This window comes from Thalassophryne amazonica, chromosome 5, assembly GCF_902500255.1.
Source record: "Thalassophryne amazonica chromosome 5, fThaAma1.1, whole genome shotgun sequence".
Lineage (NCBI taxonomy): Eukaryota > Metazoa > Chordata > Actinopteri > Batrachoidiformes > Batrachoididae > Thalassophryne > Thalassophryne amazonica.
This window is the reverse complement of record NC_047107.1, coordinates 117,444,080-117,468,007: the sequence shown is the minus strand read 5'-3', so window position 1 is coordinate 117,468,007 and position 23,928 is coordinate 117,444,080. Positions and strand designations below refer to the sequence as shown.

General features: G+C 41.4%; 1 protein-coding gene across 1 annotated transcript in view; it reads left to right on the top strand.

Moving 5' to 3' along the window:
* Nucleotides 1–23,928, top strand: part of LOC117511182 (protein unc-13 homolog B-like) — a 422,327-nt gene that overhangs the window by 105,839 nt on the left and 292,560 nt on the right. Inside the window, exons 4-9 of the mRNA XM_034171173.1 lie at nt 3,053–3,170; nt 11,716–11,839; nt 12,234–12,307; nt 13,331–13,385; nt 22,110–22,145; nt 22,776–22,977. Of these exons, the coding sequence (XP_034027064.1) occupies nt 3,053–3,170; nt 11,716–11,839; nt 12,234–12,307; nt 13,331–13,385; nt 22,110–22,145; nt 22,776–22,977 (609 nt within the window). The remainder of the gene's footprint in view (nt 1–3,052; nt 3,171–11,715; nt 11,840–12,233; nt 12,308–13,330; nt 13,386–22,109; nt 22,146–22,775; nt 22,978–23,928) is intronic.

Here is a 23,928-nt window from a genome sequence, read left to right as displayed (position 1 = left end):
AACTGTTAGAGACTAACAGCTGGAAACGATTCAAAAAATTTATCTGGCTTTCTGTGAAAATGTTACAGGCTTGGCCAGCCCCCAGCGGCTGTCGGGCGCAGCGCGCTCCGAAGCGGCCATCGACAGGCTGAACGACCATTTAATTTCTAAACGGATAGCTGTCTGGATCCGTGACCATCGTGTAGATTTCTCTGGTTATCACAAGAGCTGGACATCAACCATTTTCCAGCAGATTTCACTTTTAACAAGAGATTTTGTCATGGAAAGCCGAGCGGAGGCTTCGTGCGTCACGATGGATTCGCTGCTGGAGCAAGACAAAACCTCCTCCGTTTTGGTCTCACAGGACGGCTTTGAGATGGCGTTCAGACAGCTGTCGGTGGTTTTTCAGTAGAGTGATTATCCAAGAAATTGTGGATGTGCCTGGACATGACAGAACATGTCCTGTGAGGCTTCATCACGGCGTTGCTGTGCGCCATGCGGCTCCGCCGCAATGTGCGAAGCCTCTATTCCTCTTTCCATGACAAAAACTCCTGTAACAGTGGAATGTGCCGTTCATTTCCAAACTGGACGCTGTGTTTTATCCGGGATGTCATCTGGCTAGCACAGGAATTGTGAAAAGAAGTGGACATCAGCACTTTTTCGGCACATTAAGACAGACATGCGGAGGAATCCCGCGCGTCGCGTGGAGCCGCATGGCGCAAAGAAACGCCGTGATGAAGCCTCACAGGACATGTTGGGGCATGTCCAGCTCATGCACAATTTCTCGGATAATCACACAACTGAAAAGCAACCGGAATCCGTCTCAAAGCCGTCCTGTGAGACCAACACCGAGGTGGTTTTGTGCCGTGTCATGAACGGCTTCGTGGCGCATCCCTCCGCTTCTTTTTCCATGAAAAAAACTCCTGTAACGGTAGAATGTGCCGAAAAAGTGCTGATGTCCACGCCTTCTGCCTTTTTGTGAAAGTCAGGCGAGGTCCCGGATCAACAAAGCTTTCACATTGGAAATGATCTGGTTGTTTCAGCGGGGTGTCAGCCTGTCCATCGGCGCTGGGAGCGCACCGCGCTCTGAGCAGTTGTGGGCAGTCCTTAAAGCGACAATAACACTCCGTATTCTGTTTAATCCCCATAAAATCGTCCCTGAAAGCCATATTAATTTTTCGAACGGTGTCCACCTGGAGGTCTCTCACAGTTTCTGGAAAAAAATTGATGCAGCAAAGCTCCAAATCGTTCAGACATTTATTCGCAATAAAAAATAGACGAGAGGGGTGGACCACTCCTCACTCAAAGCCTGCTCACAGGCGAATGACGCAACCGACAGGCATTAAAAAACTCACGCATGCGCACAAGGGTTCAAGCTTGTCTGACACAATCACACGTGATTCAAATCCATATGGTTTTTTAAAAAAATAAGGTCGGATACTTTTCTAATAGACCTTGTATATATGCATGTAAACTGAACAGCCTGTTTTTTGTTCAGACTTATGTTCATTCAAAGTAGATTAGATGTGATACAGTTTGATTACAGATGTTCTGTATGTGTATTTTAGACAGGAAAGTCTCAATTTAGCATAAACATTTTTCTACAATATTATGCCTGATAAAATTTGACAACAGATATTGAAGTAAAATTTTCTTTTATTTAGAAATCTTTTTCCCCCATCCCATGTGGGTCTACAGCTTTTCAGATAAAGATTTGCAATCATTTGCTTTGAATAAAATGTGAAGAATTAGCAATCACAAGAAACTGACTTATAAATTATTAAATATATACAGACTGTATAGGAACTTTATTTTTAGTGATTTTAGAACAAACTCCTGAATTTAAGCACTCTGTGCTGCTGAAATAGTTTTTTCATACCCAAACACACCGTGCCAGGAATAAATGGTCATTTATAAGAAACGGTGGTGAGTGAACAAACCATTCTGTTTTGTGAGCATCTTATATCCTCCTCCACAGCGTTGTTGTCATCCCGACAGCTGCGCTTCATCCTCGTCTTCTGTCATGTTCGGCTCGAAAATATATGGTTGGAGCCCCTCATTATTTTCACCGTCGCTTTGTTCATCAGAAACTTCCTCATCTTCTTCAAAAACAGTCGATATGTCACTCAAATCTTCGCTATAATCGCTCACTATGCCTTCGCTGTACGTTTCTGCCATATTGGTAAACATAGGTGCGCTTTGACACATATACTCGCATGACGTCACATCTGTCGCAACGATAAAGTAGGTCAACTCGAAGGCGGTAAATACAAATTCTCAGATGGGTAACGAAACGTCTAAATCCTTGTTCAGTGTAATTTTATGGTAAAAAACAAAGACATGTGGAAAAAGCTTTTTTTTTTTTTTATTCTTTATATGTAAAAACGTCTTGGCATGGCAGGGACCCTATAAGTCCACCTGATGAACATTGCCTCCTGCTGGATGAATGATGAAAATTAGCAGCAGGTGTGGTTGAACTTGGATGTTGCCTGAAATGAACTCGTTTGTAGGTTTCATCCATTTCCAAGGTCTGGATTGGGTTGGGTTCCCACCGAGGCCGCAGCTGGTCGTGTAATTGATAAATTATTTCTGCAGGATGCCTGACAGCAGCTATTCCTGGGTGGTGGGGGGGTGGCAGTATGAGCAAAGACCTTTGAGTCTTAACCCTGTGATGTCAAAGTGAAAATAAATATATTTAATTGAATCAAGTAAATCTTTATTCTGGAGCCGTAGAAGTCCCAAATTGTGCCAAAGATGAATCTCCACACACACACACACCCACCCTCTTCTCTGCGTCATCCCAGCTGTGAAGTGTCATGACGGATGACTGACAGGCAGACTGAGGCAATGTGAATTTGAATGGCGCTGGGATTATGAATATGCAGATGAGTGTCTTCTGGTTTGAGAAAGATCTGTCAGAAAGTGATGGCTTAACAACTTTCAGATGACACGGGATGCGCTGGCCTCTGGGGCCAGTGTCATACTGCACTAAAATATGTTTATAAAGCTGTGAGGAAGCACAAGGTGACTTGTCTCACACAGGCCACTGAGACGTGTGTGTGTGTTTCTGCAGTGAGATCAATAATCTGGAGTCGGGTCTGGTGGTTGAGCTGTGGAATAAAGGCCTGATCTGGGATACCCTGATTGGCACAGCGCTGATTTCCCTGGAAACCGTTCGCCAGTCTGATCAGGTGATGCACAGTCAAGTCAAACACTTACATTTTTTGTGAGGTAAGATCTCTTTCTCATTTCTGATATACGAGGTCTATTAGAAAAGTATCTTACCTTTTTATTTAAAAAAAAAACTATATGGATTTGATTCATATGTTTTTACGTCAGCCAAGCTTGAACCTTCGTGCGCATGCGTGAGTTTTTCCACGCCTGTCGGTGACGTCATTTGCCTGTGAGCACGCCTTGTGGGAGGAGTAGTCCAGCCCCCTCGTTGGATTTTCATTGTCTGAGAAGTTGCTGAGAGACTGGCGCTGTGCTTCATCAAAATTTTTTCCAAAACTGTGAGGCACATCCGAGTGGACACCATTCGACAAATTAAGCTGGTTTTCAGTGAAAATTGTAACGGCTGATGAGAGATTTTGGATTGTTTCTATCGCTGTAAGGACTTCCCATGGAGCGGGACGTCGCAGCACTCCAAGGCGACGTAGTCATCCTGTTTCAAGCTGAAAACCTCCAAATTTAAGCCTCTGTTGACCCAGGACGTCGTGAGAGAACAGAGAACTTTCAGAAGAGGTCGGGATCAGCAGTTTATCCGGACATTCCACTATTAAAGGAGATTTTTTTAATGAAAGATGTGCGGACGGATTGGCGCGTTGGATCGCAGCCGGCGCGTCGCGCCCGCCACAGGAAAAACACCTCCGTGTTGATAACCATTTGTAAAATCCAGGCAGCTTTTGGTGGCTTTCAGTTGAGTGAGTATCTGAGAAATTGTTTAACAGCAAGGCATGTTCCAACTTGTCCTTAAGACTTCCAACGGAGGTGTTTTTCCTGTGGCAGGCGCGCTGCGCCGGCTGCGAGCCGACGCGCCAATCCGTCCGCACATCTTTCATTAAAAAAATCTCCTTTGACAGTGGAATGTCCGGATAAACTGACTAAATAAATAAACTAAATAAGGTCGGATACTTTTCTAATAGACCTCGTAAATGTGCACGAGAGGAAAATCCAAGTTGACTGCCCCCCCCCCCCCCCCCCAAAAAAAAGATAATTTGACCACGAACATATCAGCGATTGCAAAGTTAGTTACCCGTGTTATTTCATTGCTGTTTTGAGTGTCCGATGGATTTTTGGATACTTTTGTGATAGGCGTGCTCTTCTCGCCAGAGAAAGGCGGCTGCCTTTCTCTGGCGTTCAGCTGAGAGGCGCCTGTTTAGGCCTCTACTGGTGGTTGGCTCTCACTGCGGTATTGTATCACTTCCTGTTCCGGAGCACAGCGGTGTTTTTCTGTATCTGTTAGCTGTTTACTCTGCGCAGTTAGATTGATCTAGTTATCTAGATTACGATTTGTTTCCCAGTGTAATCTTTACGTGCCTTAACTAAAGCACTCCTTCTGCTGAATCACCTATAAATTATTTACACATTATTCACTTTGCGTGTTTTTAGGAATCCGCTAGCTTAGCATAGCTACTAGCTCTTAGCCGATTTAGCATGGCGGCTTCTCCTGTCTCTCCCGCACTTTTCTGCTCTGGGTGTGAAATGTTTAGTTATTCCTCGGCCTCCTTTAGCAGTAACGGTACTTGTAATAAGTGTAGCTTATTCGTAGCTTTGGAGGCCAGGCTGGGCGAATTGGAGACTCGGCTCCGCACCGTGGAAAATTCTACAGTTAGCCAGGCCCCTGTAGTCGGTGCAGACCAAGGTAGCTTAACCGCCGTTAGTTCCCCCCTGGCAGATCCCGAGCAGCCGGGAAAGCAGGCTGACTGGGTGACTGTGAGGAGGAAGCGTAGCCCTAAACAGAAGCCCCGTGTACACCGCCAACCCGTTCACATCTCTAACCGTTTTTCCCCACTCGGCGACACACCCGCCGAGGATCAAACTCTGGTTATTGGCGACTCTGTTTTCAGAAATGTGAAGTTAGCGACACCAGCAACCATAGTCAATTGTCTTCCGGGGGCCAGAGCAGGCGACATTGAAGGAAATTTGAAACTGCTGGCTAAGGCTAAGCGTAAATTTGGTAAGATTGTAATTCACGTCGGCAGTAATGACACCCGGTTACGCCAATCGGAGGTCACTAAAATTAACATTAAATCGGTGTGTAACTTTGCAAAAACAATGTCGGACTCTGTAGTTTTCTCTGGGCCCCTCCCCAATCGGACCGGGAGTGACATGTTTAGCCGCATGTTCTCCTTGAATTGCTGGCTGTCTGAGTGGTGTCCAAAAAATGAGGTGGGCTTCATAGATAATTGGCAAAGCTTCTGGGGAAAACCTGGTCTTGTTAGGAGAGACGGCATCCATCCCACTTTGGATGGAGCAGCTCTCATTTCTAGAAATCTGGCCAATTTTCTTAAATCCTCCAAACCGTGACTATCCAGGGTTGGGACCAGGAGTTGTAGTCTTACACACCTCTCTGCAGCTTCTCTCCCCCTGCCATCCCCTCATTACCCCATCCCCGTAGAGACGGTGCTTGCTCCCAGACTACCAATAACCAGCAAAAATCTATTTAATCATAAAAATTCAAAAAGAAAAAAATAATATAGCACCTTCAACTGCACCACAGACTAAAACAGTTAAATGTGGTCTATTAAACATTAGGTCTCTCTCTTCTAAGTCCCTGTTGGTAAATGATATAATAATTGATCAACATATTGATTTATTCTGCCTAACAGAAACCTGGTTACAGCAGGATGAATATGTTAGTTTAAATGAGTCAACACCCCCGAGTCACACTAACTGTCAGAATGCTCGTAGCACGGGCCGGGGCGGAGGATTAGCAGCAATCTTCCATTCCAGCTTATTAATTAATCAAAAACCCAGACAGAGCTTTAATTCATTTGAAAGCTTGTCTCTTAGTCTTGTCCATCCAAATTGGAAGTCCCAAAAACCAGTTTTATTTGTTATTATCTATCGTCCACCTGGTCGTTACTGTGAGTTTCTCTGTGAATTTTCAGACCTTTTGTCTGACTTAGTGCTTAGCTCAGATAAGATAATTATAGTGGGCGATTTTAACATCCACACAGATGCTGAGAATGACAGCCTCAACACTGCATTTAATCTATTATTAGACTCTATTGGCTTTGCTCAAAAAGTAAATGAGTCCACCCACCACTTTAATCATATCTTAGATCTTGTTCTGACTTATGGTATGGAAATAGAAGACTTAACAGTATTCCCTGAAAACTCCCTTCTGTCTGATCATTTCTTAATAACATTTACATTTACTCTGATGGACTACCCAGCAGTAGGGAATAAGTTTCATTACACTAGAAGTCTTTCAGAAAGCGCTGTAACTAGGTTTAAGGATATGATTCCTTCTTTATGTTCTCTAATGCCATATAACAACACAGTGCAGAGTAGCTACCTAAACTCTGTAAGGGAGATAGAGTATCTCGTCAATAGTTTTACATCCTCATTGAAGACAACTTTGGATGCTGTAGCTCCTCTGAAAAAGAGAGCTTTAAATCAGAGGTGTCTGACTCCGTGGTATAACTCACAAACTCGTAGCTTAAAGCAGATAACCCGTAAGTTGGAGAGGAAATGGCGTCTCACTAATTTAGAAGATCTTCACTTAGCCTGGAAAAAGAGTCTGTTGCTCTATAAAAAAGCCCTCCGTAAAGCTAGGACATCTTTCTACTCATCACTAATTGAAGAAAATAAGAACAACCCCAGGTTTCTTTTCAGCACTGTAGCCAGGCTGACAAAGAGTCAGAGCTCTATTGAGCTGAGTATTCCATTAACTTTAACTAGTAATGACTTCATGACTTTCTTTGCTAACAAAATTTTAACTATTAGAGAAAAAATTACTCATAACCATCCCAAAGACGTATCGTTATCTTTGGCTGCTTTCAGTGATGCCGGTATTTGGTTAGACTCTTTCTCTCCGATTGTTCTGTCTGAGTTATTTTCATTAGTTACTTCATCCAAACCATCAACATGTTTATTAGACCCCATTCCTACCAGGCTGCTCAAGGAAGCCCTACCATTATTTAATGCTTCGATCTTAAATATGATCAATCTATCTTTGTTAGTTGGCTATGTACCACAGGCTTTTAAGGTGGCAGTAATTAAACCATTACTTAAAAAGCCATCACTTGACCCAGCTATCTTAGCTAATTATAGGCCAATCTCCAACCTTCCTTTTCTCTCAAAAATTCTTGAAAGGGTAGTTGTAAAACAGCTAACTGATCATCTGCAGAGGAATGGTCTATTTGAAGAGTTTCAGTCAGGTTTTAGAATTCATCATAGTACAGAAACAGCATTAGTGAAGGTTACAAATGATCTTCTTATGGCCTTGGACAGTGGACTCATCTCTGTGCTTGTTCTGTTAGACCTCAGTGCTGCTTTTGATACTGTTGACCATAAAATTTTATTACAGAGATTAGAGCATGCCATAGGTATTAAAGGCACTGCGCTGCGGTGGTTTGAATCATATTTGTCTAATAGATTACAATTTGTTCATGTAAATGGGGAATCTTCTTCACAGACTAAAGTTAATTATGGAGTTCCACAAGGTTCTGTGCTAGGACCAATTTTATTCACTTTATATATGCTTCCCTTAGGCAGTATTATTAGACGGTATTGCTTAAATTTTCATTGTTACGCAGATGATACCCAGCTTTATCTATCCATGAAGCCAGAGGACACACACCAATTAGCTAAACTGCAGGATTGTCTTACAGACATAAAGACATGGATGACCTCTAATTTCCTGCTTTTAAACTCAGATAAAACTGAAGTTATTGTACTTGGCCCCACAAATCTTAGAAACATGGTGTCTAACCAGATCCTTACTCTGGATGGCATTACCCTGACCTCTAGTAATACTGTGAGAAATCTTGGAGTCATTTTTGATCAGGATATGTCATTCAAAGCGCATATTAAACAAATATGTAGGACTGCTTTTTTGCGTTTACGCAATACCTCTAAAATCAGAAAGGTCTTGTCTCAGAGTGATGCTGAAAAACTAATTCATGCATTTATTTCCTCTAGGCTGGACTATTGTAATTCATTATTATCAGGTTGTCCTAAAAGTTCCCTAAAAAGCCTTCAGTTAATTCAAAATGCTGCAGCTAGAGTACTGACGGGGACTAGAAGGAGAGAGCATATCTCACCTATATTGGCCTCTCTTCATTGGCTTCCTGTTAATTCTAGAATAGAATTTAAAATTCTTCTTCTTACTTATAAGGTTTTGAATAATCAGGTCCCATCTTATCTTAGGGACCTCGTAGTACCATATCACCCCAATAGAGCGCTTCGCTCTCAGACTGCAGGCTTACTTGTAGTTCCTAGGGTTTGTAAGAGTAGAATGGGAGGCAGAGCCTTCAGCTTTCAGGCTCCTCTCCTGTGGAACCAGCTCCCAATTCAGATCAGGGAGACAGACACCCTCTCTACTTTTAAGATTAGGCTTAAAACTTTCCTTTTTGCTAAAGCTTATAGTTAGGGCTGGATCAGGTGACCCTGAACCATCCCTTAGTTATGCTGCTATAGACGTAGACTGCTGGGGGGTTCCCATGATGCACTGTTTCTTTCTCTTTTTGCTCTGTATGCACCACTCTGCATTTAATCATTAGTGATCGATCTCTGCTCCCCTCCACAGCATGTCTTTTTCCTGGTTCTCTCCCTCAGCCCCAACCAGTCCCAGCAGAAGACTGCCCCTCCCTGAGCCTGGTTCTGCTGGAGGTTTCTTCCTGTTAAAAGGGAGTTTTTCCTTCCCACTGTAGCCAAGTGCTTGCTCACAGGGGGTCGTTTTGACCGTTGGGGTTTTACATAATTATTGTATGGCCTTGCCTTACAATATAAAGCGCCTTGGGGCAACTGTTTGTTGTGATTTGGCGCTATATAAAAAAAATTGATTGATTGATTGATTCTCTTTAAATCCTTCCTTCCTCAGTTTTCAAATAAGAGAATTTGTTCATTTGATTCAAATAATCAGGTTCCTTGAGTATTTTTTCGTTTGTTTGTTTGTTTGTTTGGAGATTTGGTAAACTATCCAATTTTACAAAGCTTATGAAATGAGGAATTCTCCCCCCCCCCCCCCCCCCCCCCAAAAAAGAAGTTTTCTTAGGAAGAAGACGATAAAAGGTTGCTGTAGCTGCCATCTTGGATTTTCAAAATGGTCAACCTTTGGGAATAATCAGGTTCCTTGTGTAATTTCATTTAAGTTTTTTTTTTTTAAGATTTGGTAAACTGTACATTTTTAGAAAGCTTAGAAAAATGGGAACCCTTAATTGGAGTAAGCGGTTGATGATGAGAGAGTGAGTAAGAAAATGAATCCCAAAAACAATGTTTCCTTTTTATCCCTGTCAAACGTTGCTATGGTTGCCATATTGAATTTTCAAAATTGGCAATCATCAGAAGTCAAAGTCTTACTTTCTTGGCTTCTGGATATTTGTGTGTCACGTTCATAGTACGCAGTTAGCAAACAACATTATTCTTGGTTTAAGGGTTCATAACCTTTATTACAAGAGGCATTGTATAATTTTAAAAAATAATAGACAGTTACAAATCTCTGGATCTAAGGAAAAGACACCCACATGGATCAGGTTCCTGTGTCCTATTCACCTTATTCAGCCCCGCCCACTTGTACAACAGAGGCATTTCCGTTTTGTCGTAGGACTTCTGCTGAGCGGTGTTTTCAATATAGAACAATGGAAGTCATTCCATGGGTAGAAACAAAAACCTTTTTGAAAAGCTCAAAGGGAGCGCCTATGGCTCACCCACGTTTTCTAACAGAGTTGGAAGATGACATGAAAAAGAGGCCCTCGATTAGTTTTAACTACTTTGTGTTGTCACTCGGCATGGACAGTTTGGCTGTGAGGAACTACAAGCTTAAGCTCTTATAAAAGCACAATCAAGTTAAAATACTACTTGACAAGTAGTACCTCCGTAATGCCAAGATTACGTAACATTAATATACGCATGGTGTTATTTCATGCAGTGCTTGGTTGTATCTAATGCCAGAAAATGAGTAAATTAGATAGGAGCTAATGCTACAAACACAGCTTACCCGTTTGTCTCACTAGCATTCGCTGTAGCTTCTTCAACGGAGCGTTGTAGCCCAACCATTTCTCTGTGTAAGGATCCAGTGGTGTGGGTTTTTTATCCATAAAATGAAAAGAACAGATATAGGGGCGTTTGGGTGGATTTTTCAAATTTAGTGCCTTTAGCGAGCACTGGAGATCCTTTCGATGGAGGAGGGAACTAGTTAAATGCTGGTCCACAGCACTCAGATCTCTCCTTTCCGTGTTCAAAACATCGTTCTGAAAGCGATAGTTTCCAGTTGTTGTGGCATCCACAAACTGAACAATTAATGCTGTTCATGATTGGACACTTCTAGTGTACTATGTTCCCACGTAGCTAATCATCAATGCAGTGGCAAACCGGAAGTTGCTTGACAAAATGGAGCCACCCACCCTGACTTCCTGAATAAGGTGAATAAGTTATTGACGTCACCACACGCTATTCCTATTCATCAGCTTCAGATGAATGGGGGGGTGTTTTGTTTTGTTTTTTGATTACTCATTTCATAAACTTTGTAAACGTATAGTTTTCACAAAGTTTTAATGAACCTATGAATCATTACTTATGGAACCTGAATCAAAAGTGAGTTCAACACCCAGAGGTTGGATTAATATATTTTTAACTGGGGTTGTAAAAGAAAATATGGGGGTGGGGGGGTAACTTTTTGCTTTGATGCTGCTCACAAAGTAACAACCAACTTTCTGATCTGTTACACAGACTACGTTTAATTTGAATCATCTGTGTGCCAACAGTAAGTTTGTAAAAATAGATGCTGTTCTTGTGGTTGCAGTGCCCCCACATTCACACTTTACAGATGATGTGTGATTGGCAGCTCCTGTTTCAGGCTGCTGTCTGTTTATTCTCTGTGAGCTTTAAAATAACTCAAATACACAAAATGTGTGCAGAGCCTATCCTAGCGGTCTTTGGGTGAGAGGCGGGGTTCACCCTGGACAGTGTAATCAGAGAGGCTGAAACGTATAGATGAACACATTCACACAACCACCTACGGTCAATTTAGAGTTATCACTTCACCAAACCGACATGTCTTTGGAAGTGGGAGGTAACCGGAGCATTTTAAATCAATCCATATTATCTGAAGTATAAGTCACACTTTTTATGTTACATTGCTCTTTAACTTGCCCTGTTATAGCACAGTTTTATTATTATTGACATTTATTCTTTTATTATTAGTTTATTCTCTTTCGTGCTTTGGTTTCTGGGAAAACCTGATATAAATAGGTGTTGTTGTTGTTATTGGTTTTTATTATTATTTGTTGTTGTGGTAATCCAGAGTCGTCGGAATATAAATCGCAGGGCCTCCCAAACTAGTGAAAGGGTATACGTGCTCCAGAAAATAGAGTAATCATCAAATACTTAATTACTAAATTATAAAATACATTATTTGTAGTTATTTGTAATGGTGTTTCCTGTCCCACCAGCAGTGTCTTCATGGCAGCCGTTCACAACTTGGGAGTCACTGCTCTCTAATGCAAACCTTAATCAGATAATTTGGCTGATTGTTTGTGGTTTAATCTCATGTGGTCTCTGATTCAGGAGGGACCAGGGGAGTGGACGTCTCTGGACTCTGAGGTGTTGATGAGGGAGGATGAGGTTTGTGGAACCGCCAATCCAACGCCACACCAGGTGCTGTTGGACACCCGCTTTGAACTGCCCTTTGGTACGCACACGTGCACATGTCATTTAACAGATCCCGCCCATTTGTGCCTCCGTAATTGTTGTGTTGGATGACTTCCTGTCAAGTGATGTGGTGTTTTTGTAAAATTGACCAAACAAATGAGCACTGAGAGACCTGAGGGTTGAGCTGGTACTGGTGTGTGGAAACTATGCCCACTGTTTTCTGGAGAGAACTTTAAATTTGGTCACGCACCTGCAGTACATTGTCTTTCTTTCCCATTTATTTTTGCCCTCTGGAGGATCCATTTGTCCTAATAGCCAGCAGTCTTCCATTTTCTTTGAGTCCTATTGTATTAGATCTTTTAATTTTAACTTTTCACAGACTCTAAATATTTGTTTTTCGTGTTCTTGTTTCCAACCATCACCTGTCTGACCAGATATTCCAGAGGATGAGGCTCAGTACTGGACCAGTAAACTCGAGCAGATCAACACCATGCGGATACACGACGAGGTGCGTTCATGCAAACAAACGGGTCTTTGTGGAAAAACACTCGCGACTCTCACAGATAGTGTAGAATTTTAAAAAGTAACCACTTTCTGCGCTTTGACACTGTCTCAGATTTTTAAGTTTCATGTTTCTAAACCACTTTCTCTGAGATTAATAAATCTGTTTATTTACAGGCATATAATGGATGTCATTGCCCCCCCTCCAAAAAAAAAGCATTAATTGCTTGAAAAAAGAAGAAGAGTTTTGAGTCCAGTCTGTCTTGAGAAGAAAAGTCTTCAGAGTTTTACACTTTTTTTTTTTAGAAAAGAATTTTATTCTCTGCTGTCTTCTTTGATATTTTTACACTGCTTTCTAAAATGATATGATCCTGTAGGTGGTCTTTGCTACCACCGAGTGGCTACAGTTAGTTAATACATCACAGATTACGACCACAAACGCTCTAACAATATTAATGATGATAATGATAAATTAGAATGATGCAAAATTGATAGACACTGCGTCGGCTTCCAGCAGGCTCTTGCTACAGTTCACACTAATTCACGTTTGTGATTCATACACCTAATGAGCGCGTTTTAACGCCGCCAGGAAATTCATGCAGGCACAGGGACAACATGTAAACTCCACACAGTTCGAGCCCCATGTTTTCTTGCTGTGACCTGAACCACCGTGCCGCCCTAGTAAGTAGTTTTTCAGAAGGTTTCATTTGATCTCTGCAAAATCTAAAGAAATTATCTGTCTGATCAAGAAGAACCCCTTAAATTTTGACATGGTGTCACATTCAGGTGTGGGTTTAAAAACAGACCCACTGACATTGATGAAACCTGCTACCTGAAGTGACGGTGACCCTGTTTCAGGGTTCGGTCTGTTGTCATACAAGTTAAACAAGGTGCTTTTTTTTAATAACTTTAAATCTGTTGTTACTCCATCGCAATCTTCCCAGAGTGTTTGTCCTTGGTGGAAGTATGTGATATGTTTTTTTTATTAATTTGTGGTTCCATCCTTTGTCCTTTTTGTCCTTGATGGTAGTATCCACTCAACGACGTCCAGAGGAGACCGATGCCATCTGTACCCTTACAGTGCTGTAAGTGCAAAAGTCTAAAATGGATTCAACAGCAAACATTTTTGCCCCGTGTGTGTGTGAGAGAGAGTGAATTTGTCATCACAACCTCGTGGCTGTAATTTGGACATAAATGTTCTCCATTCTTCCTTTTATATGTTTTATTTAGTTCACATTCACTTCAATTTATTTATATAGCACCAAAACACAAGGCGCTTCACAAGGATAAAGTCTAACCATACCAACCCTCCCTAGCTGCACTAACAACAAACATCAAACAAAAAAAGTACAACAAAGAATTGTCAAACATGCAGAACAGAGATGATGGAACCAAGTGTCCAGATAATAACAAGTCCAGTGGACAACATGACCCACAGTTCATCACGAGTGCCAAAGCTCATCGTCAGGTGACTTGGGCCCAACATCTTGTGTTCAGTCTGGGGACCACGAGATGGCACGGTAATGATCCTCCAAATTACAGCAGTCAGCAAAATAGATTCCACAGTATACTGGACCGCGGCGCTTCAGACAGAGAGACAGAGCAGAAATCAATCATCCAGACCATAAAACTCACAGGAGGAATAGTTCATAGCGGCAAAAAATGGACAGGATGCTAATGTTGGTGCCATCACTGAAGCTCGACATTTCACTAACGATCCCAGAATTATGGTTAGACTGACTCCAGGGCTGCTAAAGTTAGTATAAAATTTAGAATGTAAGGGAACTTGACACAAGTCTGTATTCATCATACAAAAGAGAGAACAGATGAGTCTTTAATCTGGATTTGAGTGAATCGACGTAATCAGACTCTCCCACAGAACAGGGGCACCGTAAGAAGAAGCTCAGTGGCCTGCTGACTTCTTTTTAACCCTTGAAACACATAATAACCCTGCATTCGGAGAACACAGAGCACGGGCTAGTATATAAGGTTAAATTATCTCAGCCAGATAAGGAGGGGTAATCCATAAAAGATTTTGTATGTTAATAACAAACTTTAAAATCACTAATGCTTCCACCAAGGACAAGAAGTTTTTGTTTATTAGATGACTCAACCACATCTTCACTAAACTGAGCTAAAAGGTTTCAGACAGTCTTCATATCATTTGGGTTAGATTTGCACAACACCAGACAGATACACACAGGGACACTAGATGAATGCACAAGGGAAAACACATAGTAACAGGAGGGTAAATGAAAGGCTGCACTCAAAAAAAAAGAAAAATCGTGGCAATTTTTCGGTGCGAAGAAGATAGTCTCTTGATCGATTCCCAGACAATCAATTCAATCAATCAATCAATTTTATTTATATAGCGCCAAATCACAACAAACAGTTGCCCCAAGGCGCTTTATATTGTAAGGCAAGGCCATACAATAATTACGTAAAAACCCACACGGTCAAAACGACCCCCTGTGAGCAAGCACTTGGCGACAGTGGGAAGGAAAAACTCCCTTTTAACAGGAAGAAACCTCCAGCAGAACCAGGCTCAGGGAGGGGCAGTCTTCTGCTGGGACTGGTTGGGGCTGAGGGAGAGAACCAGGAAAAAGACATGCTGTGGAGGGGAGCAGAGATCAATCACTAATGATTAAATGCAGAGTGGTACATACAGAGCAAAAGGAGAAAGAAACACTCAGTGCATCATGGGAACCCCCCAGCAGTCTAAGTCTATAGCAGCATAACTAAGGGATGGTTCAGGGTCACCTGATCCAGCCCTAACTATAAGCTTTAGCAAAAAGGAAAGTTTTAAGCCTAATCTTAAAAGTAGAGAGGGTGTCTGTCTCCCTGATCCGAATTGGGAGCTGGTTCCACAGGAGAGGAGCCTGAAAGCTGAAGGCTCTGCCTCCCATTCTACTCTTACAAACCCTAGGAACTACAAGTAAGCCTGCAGTCTGAGAGCGAAGCACTCTATTGGGGTGATATGGTACTATGAGGTCCCTAAGATAAGATGGGACCTGATTATTCAAAACCTTATAAGTAAGAAGAAGAATTTTAAATTCTATTCTAGAATTAACAGGAAGCCAATGAAGAGAGGCCAATATGGGTGAGATATGCTCTCTCCTTCTAGTCCCCGTTAGTACTCTAGCTGCAGCATTTTGAATTAACTGAAGGCTTTTCAGGGAACTTTTAGGACAACCTGATAATAATGAATTACAATAGTCCAGCCTAGAGGAAATAAATGCATGAATTAGTTTTTCAGCATCACTCTGAGACAAGACCTTTCTAATTTTAGAGATATTGCATAAATGCAAAAAAGCAGTCCTGCATATTTGTTTAATATGCGCATTGAATGACATATCCTGATCAAAAATGACTCCAAGATTTCTCACAGTATTACTAGAGGTCAGGGTAATGCCATCCAGAGTAAGGATCTGGTTAGACACCATGTTTCTAAGATTTGTGGGGCCAAGTACAATAACTTCAGTTTTATCTGAGTTTAAAAGCAGGAAATTAGAGGTCATCCATGTCTTTATGTCTGTAAGACAATCCTGCAGTTTAGCTAATTGGTGTGTGTCCTCTGGCTTCATGGATAGATAAAGCTGGGTATCATCTGCGTAACAATGAAAATTTAAGCAATGCCGTCTAATAATACTGCCTAAGGGAAGCATGTATAAAGTGAATAAAATTGGTCCTAGCACAGAACCTTGTGGAACTCCATAATTAACCTTAGTCTGTGAAGAAGATTCCCCATTTACATGAACAAATTGTAATCTATTAGATAAATATGATTCAAACCACCTGCAGCACAGTGCCTTTAATACCTATGGCATGCTCTAATCTCTGTAATAAAATTTTATGGTCAACAGTATCAAAAGCAGCACTGAGGTCTAACAGAACAAGCACAGAGATGAGTCCACTGTCTGAGGCCACAAGAAGATCATTTGTAACCTTCACTAATGCTGTTTCTGTACTATGATGAATTCTAAAGCCTGACTGAAACTCTTCAAATAGACCATTCCTCTGCAGATGATCAGTTAGCTGTTTTACAACTACCCTTTCAAGAATTTTTGAGAGAAAAGGAAGGTTGGAGATTGGCCTATAATTAGCTAAGATAGCTGGGTCAAGTGATGGCTTTTTAAGTAATGGTTTAATTACTGCCACCTTAAAAGCCTGTGGTACATAGCCAACGAATAAAGATAGATTGATCATATTTAAGATCGAAGCATTAAATAATGGTAGGGCTTCCTTGAGCAGCCTGGTAGGAATGGGGTCTAATAGACATGTTGATGGTTTGGATGAAGTAACTAATGAAAATAACTCAGACAGAACAATCGGAGAGAGAGAGTCTAACCAAATACCGGCATCACTGAAAGCAGCCAAAGATAACGATATGTCTTTGGGATGGTTATGAGTAATTTTTTCTCTAATAGTTAAAATTTTATTAGCAAAGAAAGTCATGAAGTCATTACTAGTTAAAGTTAAAGGAATACTCGGCTCAATAGAGCTCTGACTCTTTGTCAGCCTGGCTACAGTGCTGAAAAGAAACCTGGGGTTGTTCTTATTTTCTTCAATTAGTGATGAGTACTAAGATGTCCTAGCTTTACGGAGGGCTTTTTTATAGAGCAACAGACTCTTTTTCCAGGCTAAGTGAAGATCTTCTAAATTAGTGAGACGCCATTTCCTCTCCAACCTACGGGCTATCTGCTTTAAGCTGCGAGTTTGTGAGTTATACCACAGAGTCAGGCACTTCTGATTTAAAGCTCTCTTTTTCAGAGGAGCTACAGCATCCAAAGTTGTCTTCAATGAGGATGTAAAACTATTGACGAGATACTCTATCTCACTTACAGAGTTTAGGTAGCTACTCTGCACTGTGTTGGTATATGGCATTAGAGAACATAAAGAAGGAATCATATCCTTAAACCTAGTTACAGTGCTTTCTGAAAGACTTCTAGTGTAATGAAACTTATTCCCCACTGCTGGGTAGTCCATCAGAGTAAATGTAAATGTTATTAAGAAATGATCAGACAGAAGGGAGTTTTCAGGGAATACTGTTAAGTCTTCAATTTCCATACCATAAATCAGAACAAGATCTAAGATATGATTAAAGTGGTGGGTGGTCTCATTTACATTTTGAGCAAAGCCAATTGAGTCTAATAATAGATTAAATGCAGTGTTGAGGCTGTCATTCTCAGCATCTGTGTGGATGTTAAAATCGCCCACTATAATTATCTTATCTGAGCTAAGCACTAAGTCAGCCAAAAGGTCTGAAAATTCACAGAGAAACTCACAGTAACGACCAGGTGGACGATAGATAATAACAAATAAAACTGGTTTTTGGGACTTCCAATTTGGATGGACAAGACTAAGAGTCAAGCTTTCAAATGAATTAAAGCTCTGTCTGGGTTTTTGATTAATTAATAAGCTGGAATGGAAGATTGCTGCTAATCCTCCGCCTCGGCCCATGCTACGAGCATTTTGGTAGTTAGTGTGACTCGGGGGTGTTGACTCATTTAAACTAACATATTCATGCTGCTGTAACCAGGTTTCTGTAAGGCAGAATAAATCAATATGTTGATCAATTATTATATCATTTACTAACAGGGACTTAGAAGAGAGAGACCTAATGTTTAATAGACCACATTTAACTGTCTTAGTCTGTGGTGCAGTTGAAGGTGCTATATTATTTTTTCTTTTTGAATTTTTATGCTTAAATAGATTTTTGCTGGTTATTGGTGGTCTGGGAGCAGGCACCGTCTCTACGGGGATGGGGTAATGAGGGGATGGCAGGGGGAGAGAAGCTGCAGAGAGGTGTGTAAGACTACAACTCTGCTTCCTGGTCCCAACCCTGGATAGTCACGGTTTGGAGGATTTAAGAAAATTGGCCAGATTTCTAGAAATGAGAGCTGCTCCATCCAATGTGGGATGGATGCCGTCTCTCCTAACAAGACCAGGTTTTCCCCAGAAGCTTTGCCAATTATCTATGAAGCCCACCTCATTTTTTGGACACCACTCAGACAGCCAGCAATTCAAGGAGAACATGCGGCTAAACATGTCACTTCCGGTCTGATTGGGGAGGGGCCCAGAGAAAACTACAGAGTCCGACATTGTTTTTGCAAAGTTACACACCGATTCAGTGTTAATTTTAGTGACCTCCGATTGGCGTAACCGGGTGTCATTACTGTCGACGTGAATTACAATCTTACCAAAATTACGTTTAGCCGTAGCCAGCGTTTCAAATTTCCTTCAGTGTCGCCTGCTCTGGCCCCCAGAAGACAATTGACTATGGTTGCTGGTGTCGCTAACTTCACATTTCTCAAAACAGAGTCGCCAATAACCAGAGTTTGATCCTCGGCGGATGTGTCGTCAAGTGGGGAAAAACGGTTAGAAATGTGAACGGGTTGGCGGTGTACACTGGGCTTCTGTTTAGGACTACGCTTCCTCCTCACAGTCACCCAGTCGGCCTGCTTTCCCGGCTGCTCGTGTTCTGCCAGAGGGAAACTAACAGCGGCTAAGCTACCTTGGTCCGCACCGACTACAGGGGCCTGGCTAGCTGTAGAATTTCCCACGGTGCGGAGCCGAGTCTCCAATTCGCCCAGCCTGGCCTCCAAAGCTACGAATAAGCTACACTTATTACAAGTACCATTACTGCTAAAGGAGGCCGAGGAATAACTAAACATTTCACACCCAGAGCAGAAAAGTGCGGGAGAGACAGGAGAAGCTGCCATGCTAAACCGGCTAAGAGCTAGTAGCTGCGCTAAGCTAGCGGATTTCTAAAAACACACAAAGTGAATAATGTGTAAGTAATTTAGAGGTGATTCAGCAGAGGGAGTGCTTTAGTTAAGGCACGTGAAGATTACACTGTGAAACAAATCGTTATCTAGTTAACTAGATCAATCTAACTGCACAGATTAAACAGCTAACAGATACAGCAAAACACCGCTGTGCTCCGGAACAGGAAGTGATACAATACCGCAGTGAGAGCCAACCACCAGTAGAGGCAAGCAAGAGCTCGCAAAGGACAGACAGAATACCTACATCCAGAGTCGATCAAGAGATGCTTGTGCGTGGGTTTGTTTAATGTGGCAATGTCGTTACACGCCGACACACACGTGGTCCTTGCAGTCGTGGGCACACTTCCGATAATCTGATAACAGATAATTATCGAAGATAATGTTTTTGTTCTCGGATTATCTTTTTAGATAACTTTAAAAACCATTATTGGACTAATTATCTTCCGATGAATTGTCCCCCAATAACTTTTAGACCGATAAAGCAGTAAACTCAGCTGAACAACAGCAAACATTTTTAAAATTTAAAATCAGTTGAGACCTACCTGTTAAAAGTAGAAAGAGCTTGAATCTTTGACTGGACTAGGTTGCTTGACGCGAGGACGTTTCACTTCAAATCACAGAAGCTTCCTCAGCTAAAATTCTTGCTCTGGTGGTCTGACTTCTGTCTTGACTCTTGTAGAGAAGAAGAAGAAGTTCTTCTCTACAAGAGTCAAGACAAGAAGTTTTATAAAGTGAAAATATCAGATATATGTTTTAGTTTTAACATAATGTGCTAATTTTTAAGGTTTTGTGAGCACATGCTGAGCCCAGAAGTGCATTATGGGTAGGACAGGGTGTTCACGACAGGACAAATGCATTTCAGACACTCTGTTCAGGCTCCATGGACAGCAGCATTAAACTCTAGTGCTTAAAACTCTCGTGAATATATGCTCTGTGTTTATAGACGTTATTGTATTTGCGTTTTTTAAATTCCACGCATCTTAAATGTAGCAAACGGATTATCTGGGATTTTGTTTTGGAAAGGTTTCAAGGCCTCTACTGCCATCTACTGGCCAGTGGTGTTCATGGCAGTTTTTTTTTTATTATTATTTTTTTTTACAAATTAAGTTTAAAAACAAAACAACAACAAAAACATTACAAGATAGCACTGCGGTGTTTGCACAGGCACAGTGCGAGCGGTTGGACACTTGTAGCTCTGCAGCAGCAGGATACCCTCACGACGGCCGGCCAGAATAATATCAAACAGGTTTGATTTTCATTCGACCATACAATTGGCGATCAGGAGGTGGTCGTCAGATGTTAAACGCAGCTTGTTACTCCATGTACACTACACGACGCAGGACACGCGATTAACCTGAAACTCGGTCCAAAAAATTCTCTTGCACAGTGTAAAGCCAACATTTATGTGTCAGTATTGAGTGCACGTGTTACTACAACCTGAAACTCGGTCCAAAAAAATTCCTGCATGAAAAATCATCTCGCACCGTGTAAAGCACGTTTTACAACATCATAAAACATGCGCACATTCTCTCCACATGTAAAACATTTTGCGATGACACTTCCATGGCTCCGTAAAAATGCCTGTTTTTACAAATAAAAAATGGAATATTTTACAAAAGCACATTTATCTCAATTATCTGTAAACACCAACACACGACACATGTCACATTAACGTGTTGGTTTACATAATGAATGATTGAACCAATCAGTGTTTAGCAGAGGCACATTTTACCCAGAATCCTTTGCGATCTGTCTGTGTGTGTTACAAAACCTCAGAATTAGTGCATTATTCAACATTAAAAGATATATGTTATATTTTAACTTTGTACAAATGACACAATTGACATTAATGGAGTTATTCTATCCGTATTCACACAAAACCATAAGTCAGGATGCCTTTATTTTTCAAGACCGCCGCCTGACCGGGGCATTGTGATTGGTGGAGAGCTGGCTTTGTGACTGCTCTCAGGGTGTTTCTGTGCTGTAGCCATGTAGCTTCCAGCAGGGGGCAGCATGTTCAAACATAGAAATGCTGACTCATTGTTTGAGTCTTATATCGCTTCCAAAAGCGATCGTGGTGTTAAAACTCAAATTCAGCTTGTTAGTAGTTGCAAATGTACCAGAGACAACACTGGAATTTATCAGTTATCTGTAACTTCCGATACATTTTTGGGTGGTTTATCAGTTTATCTTTATCAAAGATAACTTTTCAGTTATCTGATTATCTGTTATCGACTTAATTTTTTGTTATCTGTGCCCACCACTGGGTCCTTGACAGATCCTTAGCCTGGTCCAATGGCTGGAAAATCTCAGGTGATCAGGTTCTGAGGACCTGCTGCAGTCTTCATCCGCCTTCACAGCAGTTGGTTTAAGGCATTTTTTGTTTCTACTACTCCACAATTCTGTGACCATGCTATCGTTTCAACACAGTCGTGAATCTTTCAAAGTTGCCTGTCGGGGTTGGTTGGTGTTGCAATACAATTCACCACCAGAACAGTATGGGGCCATTTGTTTTTTGTGAAGACTGGCCTACTATCTCATGAAAGTTGTTGATTGTGAAACCGGTAAAGTAAAATTCTTGAGTTACACATATGGACTAGCATAAATTGACAAGCCATCATTACCTCTTCCACTCGATCCGCTGTGCAGGACTTCTTGTTTCATCAGAGCCCCATTAGTCGACTCATCTTCAGGGTTCCTGTTGGGCCTTCATGGTTACAGTAGCGCCCACGGGGCACACAAGATCCCCGCTGTATTTGACTCCAACAGGCAATCTCCTACTTCATCCTTTAGCCAGGTGTCATGACACAAATGAAGGGTTGGGTTTTGACACCCTAGGAAAAAAGATAGACAGTAAACAGATAAACAACAAGGATTCATCACATAATCATTTGATTTTAGTCATTAGATTTCACCCATTACATTATTTGTACTGCTGCTTCTGGCACCACTTTTACTCATTGCTGTGATATTTTTCTATTGAATTCACTTTTTCTCATTCCTTTTAACACTTTCCTCCAGGCAGTTGGACTTATTTTGGATGGAGTGATCAGCAGAGTACGTACAGTAGTTGTATTTTTTTTTTCCATCGTCTGTATTGATTAGACCAGGGGTCACCAACCCTGTTCTTGGAGGGCACCTGCCCTGCATGTTTTCTAACTGTCCCTGATCCACTCCCAAGCAGTTAACTATCAGGTGTGCTCAGCCAATCAAGAGCTGGAAGACACCACTTTAAAAAAAACACAGGTGTGACTTGAGTAGGTTGACATAGAAAACATACAGGGCAGGGGCTCTCCAGGAACAGGGTTGGTGACCCCTGAGATACAGATTTGAACAAAAGCTCATAATGGTCAGTATTTGTGATTGACTGATGATAAAGTCACAAATTAGACCTTCATGTTTATTTCCTTTTTAGTCTGTGTGTTTTGTCTTCCTCGTCTGAGTGTCACATTTGTATGTCACCATCAGCAAAGTGTCATATGTGACCCTTTGTCTTTATGGTACCATTTGTTTTCATCAAGCTAAAGTTTGTTTTTCTTGAATCAACGTGGCATTGATGCTCCTGCTTTTTGCTAATGCACCACAAGAGGGAGCTATGTGTGCAATGCAAGCTCATAATTTGAAAGTCTTGACATCCAAACTGTATAACAGCCATGTTCACTGGGCTGTTGGTGTCATTTCATCCAGCTTTTGATGATCACGATAGTGCAGTGGACGACCGCGACAGTGAAACTGGCAACAGACCTCCACGGTTCCACAGCACTGCCCAGACAAATTCGTCAGTGCACCAGTACCCTATAGGCCACAGGGCGCAACAGCAGGCCCTGTCAAGAGATTCTGACTCTGTGCAAAGTTATGAGCTTGACTATAGAGAGATGAGGGGACTCAGGTAACCGTGCACACACGCACTCGCACACTGGGAACATTTAACACTTACAACAAGGGAATCCAAATACAGCAGGTGTTCTGTAGATCATTTGTGTTCACGCCAGCTCTGCTTAAGGATAATGTTTCAAGGAGTAATTTAAATACTTAAAATACTGAGAAATATACTCACCCCTTGGCTTTTAGTTTACAAAAAATAAACAAGCAAACAAAAAAACAAATCAAATGATCACAAATGAAAACAAGTTGCTACAGTACAACATAATCCGAATTCTATCAAATATTACATGAGTATTTTTGCACAAGCGCTGTACTTCCTCGGCATGCCTACCACTCCATATATTTAAAAAAATGTCTGATTTCATCACAAAACTAAACAAAAAAAAGTCTGCCTTTTGCCCAACTTTGGTACTGCAAACTCTCAAACTGACGTCATCATGCACCTACTTACCAACACACACTGATGGTGTTGTCACAGGTAAAATGCAGAAGTGATGAGAAAAATATTGTGAAAACCTTATTTTTATTTTTTACGATGTGTTTGGGTCACGTTCCAATGTGCTCATATGGTTCTCACCCAATTTAACGTAACTTAAAAAAAATCATCACTTTCTCAGTTTAGGGTTTGAAAAGTCTGAAAACTAATATAAAATATTTTTTCCAAGTACCCAAGTAGAGTTTGGTGAAATCAGTCATTAAGAAATACAGTGATAAATCTGCCTCGAGTGGTTCCTCTGTCAGACACGCTAGTGCTTTGCACAAATGAGATTTGTGAGCAAAGTAACGACTAACAGAGTCAGTGATGCTTTTTGTGACAAATAATATATAAAATGAATTTCTGTACTATGACTATTCCAGTTTTTGCTATGAAGTTTTGTTTGACATGAGCAGAGATGATGGTGAGTCGCTTTGATCTCACTCACATCTTTACACAGACGATAGAATTGGACTCGAT